This window comes from Cebus imitator, unplaced genomic scaffold (genome assembly GCF_001604975.1).
Source record: "Cebus imitator isolate Cc_AM_T3 unplaced genomic scaffold, Cebus_imitator-1.0 Scaffold15, whole genome shotgun sequence".
NCBI lineage: Eukaryota > Metazoa > Chordata > Mammalia > Primates > Cebidae > Cebus > Cebus imitator.
This window is the reverse complement of record NW_016107330.1, coordinates 7,325,511-7,332,890: the sequence shown is the minus strand read 5'-3', so window position 1 is coordinate 7,332,890 and position 7,380 is coordinate 7,325,511. Positions and strand designations below refer to the sequence as shown.

Sequence of the window (7,380 nt, the reverse complement as noted above, 5' to 3'; positions counted from 1 at the left end):
GGAGTGCAATGGTGCGATCTCGGCTCACCGCAACCTCCGCCTCCTGGGTTCAGGCAATTCTCCTGCCTCAGCCTCCTGAGTAGCTGGGATTACAGGCATGCGCCACCATGCCCAGCTAATGTTTTGCATTTTTAGTAGAGACGGGGTTTCACCATGTTGACCAGGATGGTCTCGATCTCTTGACCTCGTGATTCACCTACCTCGGCCTCCCAAAGTGCTGGGATTACAGGCTTGAGCCACCGCGCCCGGCAGCTTCTGCTGTTGACTGGCATGCATCCCTTCTGCTCACATTTCATTGGCCAAAGCAAGTCATGTGACCAAGTCTCACACTGGGCAGGGAAGTATATTCATTTTGCAGGAAGATGCCAGACGTCACATGTCAATGGGTCAGGATGCAAAATTCTGTTACTGTGCAGAGGGTAGCAAATCTCTGGGATGAGTAATACAAGCTGCCACCCTTCTTCGGGTTACCTAATCTGGTACTCCTTTTATAGATGGGGAAATGGGCCAGAGCGCGGTGGCTCATGCTTGTAATCCCAGCACTTTGGGAGGCTGAGGCAGGCGGATCAATTGAGATCAGGAGTTCAAGACCAGCCCGGGCAACACAGTGAAACCCCGTCTCTACTAAAAATACAAAAATGAGCCAGGTGTGGTGCTGTGTGCCTGTAATCCCAGCCACTTGGGAGGCTGAGGCAGGAGATCACTTGAACTCTGGAGGCAGAGGTTGCAGTGAGCTGAGATTGCACCACTGCACTCCAGCCTGGGTGACAGAGCAAGACTCTGTCTCAAAAAAAAAAAAAAAAACACAGATGGGGAAGCTGAAAGTGCATAACGTACAATGTGGACTAGTCCTGAAATCACCAATATGTATCTGTGCTGGGGAAACAGAGGCACATGCAGATGCCCACACGCTCACACTCACACTTGCATTCACTCTTACAAACTCACATTCTCACTCACACTGTCACACTTACACCAAGATGCTCACACACACAGCCTCCCTAGGCCCAGGCCCCTGCTCTTTGGTAATCATAGGAAGACCATGGGCAAACCCCCTGGGTACCCACAGACCCAAACTGAAGGTAGTGAAAGAGGGTGGCTGTCTTGGGGACTGAAGGACCTGGCTGCAGAAGATTAATGCAGGTGTGTGCCCTCTACCTAGGGCCCAGACTTTGGCTACGTGACCCGGGAGCCCCTCTTTGAGACTGTCACCAGCCTTGACTCGTTTGGAAACCTGGAGGTCAGTCCCCCGGTGACCGTGAACGGCAAGACATACCCCCTCGGCCGCATCCTCATCGGGAGCAGCTTTCCTCTGTAAGAGAAGCCAGGCTGGGGCTCAGGGCTGTGGGAGTGGGGAGGTCCCTGTTTCTCTTTCGGGGTGGCCTGGGTTGCTCACACATGGAGCAAGTGGCTGGGAGAATCATTCCCTGCCACGACTTCCTGTTAAGAGACCAACACTCTTGGAAAGAAAATCAAGTTAGCCTTTACATCTTCATGTGAATTAGGATCTAATATATAAATAAATAGACAACTGTCTTCTCCAAATGGAAACGTGTATAATGAGATTATAAATCAGCTGGTTGGCCGGACATGGTGGCTCTCGCCTATAATCCCAACACTTTGGGAGGCAGAGGTGGGTGGATCACGAGGTCAGGAGTTCGAGATCAGACTGACCAACATGGTGAAACCCAGTCTCTACTAAAAATACAAAAATTAGCCAGGTTATGGTGGCACGGGCCTGTAGCCCCAGCTACTCAGGATGTTGAGGCAGCAGAATCAATTGAACGTGGGAGGTGAAGATTGCAGTGATCCAAGATCACGCCACTGCACTCCAGCCTGGGCAACAAAGAAAGACTCCATCCCGGGGGGTAAAAAAAAGATTGAAGTGAGTAGAAATTAAGGTAGCAAAGAGGCACGCAGATGAGAGCAAATTTTGGAGCCCTCGGGTGCCCTAGCCCCCTCCAGCAGGCCAGGCGGGACTCCCCACCTTCCTGCCTGTGTCAGCGTCTCTTAGACCAGCCCAGTCTCCTTCCTGGGACTTCTCTGCTGATGCCACTCTGGGTCCGGGGTGGATTCCAGAGACCACACTCCTCTCGCAGGCCCTCTGGTGAGGCGAGTAACCTTCTGAAACTCCTCGTCCTCCCTGCTCCAGGTCTGGTGGTCGGAGGATGACCAAGGTGGTGCGTGACTTCCTGAAAGCCCAGCAGGTGCAGGCGCCCGTGGAACTGTACTCGGACTGGCTGACTGTGGGCCACGTGGATGAGTTCATGACCTTCGTCCCCATCCCTGGCACAAAGGTGAGCTAGCCCCAGCAGAGGGTAAGAGCTAGAGGAATGGGACAGCGTAGAGGAAGGAGGAGGTAGGCTGAAGCTGGTTTGCATGTTATTGCTGTGGCAGGTAAAATTTTAACTCGCTAAACCCAAAATAGTAGCATTTCAAGATATAATCAACCTAAAAATTATTAACAAGAGATTTAAATTCTTTTCTCATACTAAATCTTCAAAACCTGGCAAGGATTTTACTCGTATTGTACATCTCAATTCAGACTAGCCACATCTCAAGTGTTGGACAGTCACACAAGGCTGGTGGCTGCTGTGTTGGCGGTAACGCTCTAGAGAGAAACAGGGTATGTGCTTGTGGCACTGGAGAGAGGTTCTTTCATTTTCTTATGGGTACAACTTCATACCCTGGAAATTCTCTGCAAATTACCTGGCTGCTTGGCAACTTGGAAAAGTCCTGTCCAAGGCTGCCTTTGGCTCTGAGCCTTGCCTTGGTGACATTGCTGAGGTAGAGGAAAGATGAGACATATTCCTCTGAAACAGAGAACACTGTTCCGTGCAGCCTTTGCCACTCGGCATGGGAGGCCCGACGCAACGTGCAGGCAAGGCACTGGGTCCTTGGCACAAGGCCTCCCCCTGCTCCTTGGGTGCCTTCCCGCTGCTGACCCTGTCCCCCTGGACTGTCTCTTGCAGAAATTCCTGCTGCTCATGGCCAGCACTGCAGCCTGTTACAAGCTCTTCCGAGAGAAGCAGAAGGATGGCCATGGAGAGGCCATCATGTTCAAAGGTGAGTGGCCACAGGGCCTTGGCAGGAAGTGGCGAGCTGGAGGCCCCAGAGACCCTCGGGAGGATGGGGCGGATGAGCACTTCATCCCTGAGCACCCAGCTCCACTTCCCTGGGCGTCTGGCCTGATCCGCGGTTTGTGAGATTGCTACGGTGGGAAGCAGCTCTGGTCTCCTGTGACCCTTGCTGTGGTCAGGTAAACCGTGAGCTGCCCACAGCTCCTTAGTGTCACCAGCAGTGCACAGCGGAGCTTCGGGACCTAGTGTGTACTTTAAATGGCACCAGACCCAGAGGAGGGTTAAATGCTTGAAAACCGACACATGGCTGGGTCTGGTGGCTCATGCCTACAATCCCAGCATCTTGGGAGGCTGAAGCAGGAGGATCGATTGAGGACAGGAGTTCAAGACCAATCTGTGCAACATAGTGAGACCCCATCCCTATAATAAAAAAATAATTTTTTTTTTGAGACAGAGTTTCACTCTTGTTGCCCAGGCTGGAGTGCAATGGTGAAATCTCTGCTCACTACAACCTCTGCCTCCCGGGTTCAAGTGATTCTCTTGCCTCAGCCTCCCAAGTAGCTAGGATTACAGGCATGTGCCACCATGCCCAGCTAATTTTTTATATTTAGTAGAGACAGGGTTTCACCATGTTGGTCAGGCTGGTCTCGAACTCCAGACCTCAGATGATCCACTCGCCTTGGCCTCCCAAAGTGCTGGGATTATAGCTGTGAGCCACTGTGCCCAGCCTCTCTATAATAAAAATTTTGAAAAAAGAAAAAGAAAAGAAAACTGATGTGCAATCTGCATTCAAGAAGCTTGTATTTTAGAAAGAGAGATAGAGAGAAAAATAGAGACAATGCAATTTAGGGACAGGCAGAAAAGCGGACTTTAGTGAGCAAAAGGCATGGTCAGACACTGTTGCTGCCAGACCAGGAGTGAGACATTATCTTCTACATTTAGACATTCATATAATTGGGACAGACATAGACGGGGTGAGGTGTGCATTTGAATTAATCATGGAAAGAGGGAAAGATGATCAGGTGGAGACAGGCAGCCAGGTTAGAGACACCGTGCCGATTCCTCGTACTTTTTTTTTTCTTTTTCAACTTCCATTTTAGATTTAGGGGGTACCCGTGCAGGTTTGTTACCTGGGTGTATTGTGTGATTTGGCATGTGAATGATCCCATCACCCAAGTCCAGAGCATTGTAGCCAATGGTTAGTCATTCAACTCTTTCCCTCCTCTGTCCCTCCCGACTCTAGCAGTCCCCAGTGTCTGCTGCTGCCATCCCTATGTCCAATACCTTTTTCTTTGTGATAAAATATACCTACTCTAACACATTTGTCATTTTAACCATTGGTAAGGACACAGTTCCGGGACATTAAATACATCTACAATGCTGACTAACCATCAACACTCGATATCCATTATACATTATTTTCTTCAGTTACTTTTGTCACTTTCAGGTTGGTATCCATAATGTATCTCACCCCTGAAAGCCTGAGTTCCTGCAGCTGGGTGATACTTACATGACTGCCCCCAGATCCAAAGACCGTGTTCCTGTCACTGGTGTTTAGGACAGACAAGATGAATTTAACACCACTGCCCTTTTTTAATTCCCCACCGATGGAAAGTTTGTTCTCGGACTGGCAAGCTCGAGTCTCGGCTTTCTGGAGGCTTCCTTTCTAATAGTAAACAAGCTCTCAAAAACTACCCAGAGGATACAGGGACCATTATTTTTATATAAACGGGGCAAGCAGTGGTGTGGAAACAGCTCAGACACAGGGTCTGAGAGCCCCCAGACCTCTCTTTGTGTTTTAGAAAGAGAGATAAAAAGAGAAATAGATATAAGACAGCTTGGGGACAGGAAGAAAAGTGGACTTGGATGGGCAAAAGGCATGGTCAGACATCGTCGCTGTCAGTCCAGGTGTGAGACATTATCTCTCAGATTTAGACATTCACATAATTGGGACAGACAGAGAAGAGTGTGCAGATGCGCAGTCAGCAGGACGAGAGGCACACAGCAGACCTGGGGAGGAAGGCGAACCAGGCGATGCCGAAGAGCCGTGGACCAAAGCCCAGAACGTGTGGGGAAAACACATCCCTTTAAAAGATGTTAAAAACTACAGACTTGCCCTCCAGAAAAATGCTTATAGGAACATGTCCCCTGACCTTGGATCAGTTTTAGAAAATCACAGATCCCTAAAGTCTTCAGTCTCTACATGGACCCACCCTTCTGAGTCCCTAAGCCTCAAAGATTACATCCAGCTTATAGCTGGGCATCTTTGCTGCTGTCCAGCTGTAAATCTGAGAAGTGCAAACCCCTTAAGGCCAGGGGTTTGCCTCCTAGATGAGGCAAAAAAAAATAGGTTAAGAACATAGGCTCTGGAATCAGACTCCCTGATCTGCACCCCAACTATGCCACTTGCTAGATGTGAGACCTGGAACAAGTCACATAACTTCTCTGTGCCTCAGTTTCCTCATTTCTCAGGGTACCCCATGGAAATGTGGGGAGGATCCATGAGTTAATTCGATATAAAGCATTTAGAAGAGTGTTGGCCACATAGTAGGTGCTCATTGAGCGTTACACATGACTAATCAAGCTGGAAGCCACATAAGCCATCACGTGGTATGGGAGGCAGACACTGGCACTCCAGGGCAGCAGCCAAGCTGAGGCAGCTCTGGAAAACAGAAGGGTGACCCCTGTAGCCATGCTGCTTCCACCACACTCATGCTGGTCAGCTGCTCATCCTTAGACACAGGCTCTAGGTGGGAGAACCAGGGGGCTACTTGTGCCACCCCCAGTCCCACTGGCCAGAGCAAGAGCAAGGCAGCTACCACCACTGTCCTGGCTCAGATGTCATGGTCAACCTTGGAGAAAAGAGTGTGTTGTGCCCTCCTCAAGCAAAGAGGGAGGCCTGATTTCCCCTTAGAGTGCCCTCCTGTGATCCAGCCTGTCCCCAGCCCCATCTCCCCCAGTCCAGCAGTTAGCCCAGGTACTGGGAAGTCTTGGCAAAAGGGGAGCACCCAGTGTGGGTATCTAAAGCTTGACCATCCCCTGTCCTTTGACCCCCACAGGCTTGGGTGGGATGAGCAGCAAGCGAATCACCATCAACAAGATCCTGTCCAACGAGAGCCTCGTGCAGGAGAACCTGTACTTCCAGGTGACGGCGGGGCAGGGGCGCAACTGGTGCTGGGGTGCAGGGCCAGAGGGCCCCTGGGAGGGATGAGGCTCATGCCCTCACATCCTTGGGGTTCCCATAAACAATGGCTAAGGGCTCAGGGACTCCTGACCCAGAGCACAGCAGCACGGGGACGAGCCTCCACCGCCGTTCAGCCAGCCTCCTTGCTTTGCTCCTGGGCTAAAGTCCCAGGGTTGAAGGAGTGACAAAGGCGATGTGCAGAGACTAGAGGCACACAGGAGACCTGGGAAGAAAGGTGAACCAGGCAAGGCCAAAGAGCCACACCCTCCTCTGGACCAGAGCCCACAACGTGTGGGGAAAGCACACCCCTTTAAAAGATAATCAAAGCTGGCCGGGCGTGGTGGCTCACGCCTGTAATCTTAGCACTTTGGGAGGCCGAGGCGGGTGGACCACGAGGTCAAGAGATCGAGACCATCCTGGTCAACGTGGTGAAACCCCGTCTCTACTAAAAATACAAAAAATTAGCTGGGCATGGTGGCGCGTGCCTATAATCCCAGCTACTCAGGAGGCTGAGGCAGGAGAATTGCCTGAACCCAGGAGGCGGAGGTTGCGGTGAGCCGAGATCGTGCCATTGCACTCCAGCCTGGGTAACATGAGTGAAACTCCGTCTCAAAAAAAAAGAAAAAGAAAAAAGATAATCAAAGCTATAGACTTGCCCTCAGAAAAATGCTTATATGAACATATTCCCTGAACCTTGATCAGTTTCAGAAGATCACAGATCCCCAAAGTTTTCTGTCTCTGCATGGACCCTCCCTTCTGAGTCCCTAAGCATCAAAAATTACATCCAGAATTGGAAACCTGTCATATTTTATGAATTAAGTCTCTATATATTTGCATGGGCATATTTACGAGGACTAAGGAAAAAAACTTTAGGCTGCGCGCGGTGGCTCACGCCTGTAATCCCAGCACTGTGGGAGGCCGAGGCAGGTGGATCACGAGGTCAAGAGATCGAGACCATCCTGGTCAACAGATCGAGACCATCCTGGTCAACATGGTGAAACCCCATCTCTACTAAAAATTCAAAAAATCAGCTGGGCATGGTGGTGCGTGCCTATAATCCCAGCTACTCAGGAGGCTGAGGCAGGAGAATTGCCTGAACCCAGGAGGCGGAGGTTG

At 50.7% G+C, this 7,380-nt stretch overlaps 1 protein-coding gene across 1 annotated transcript in view; it reads left to right on the top strand.

Annotated features, from left to right (window-relative positions):
• PADI2 (peptidyl arginine deiminase 2) overlaps window positions 1–7,380 on the top strand; it is a 55,012-nt gene that overhangs the window by 42,021 nt on the left and 5,611 nt on the right. The window contains exons 11-14 of the mRNA XM_017505563.2: window positions 1,163–1,314; window positions 2,153–2,297; window positions 2,973–3,066; window positions 6,140–6,225. Of these exons, the coding sequence (XP_017361052.1) occupies window positions 1,163–1,314; window positions 2,153–2,297; window positions 2,973–3,066; window positions 6,140–6,225 (477 nt within the window). The remainder of the gene's footprint in view (window positions 1–1,162; window positions 1,315–2,152; window positions 2,298–2,972; window positions 3,067–6,139; window positions 6,226–7,380) is intronic.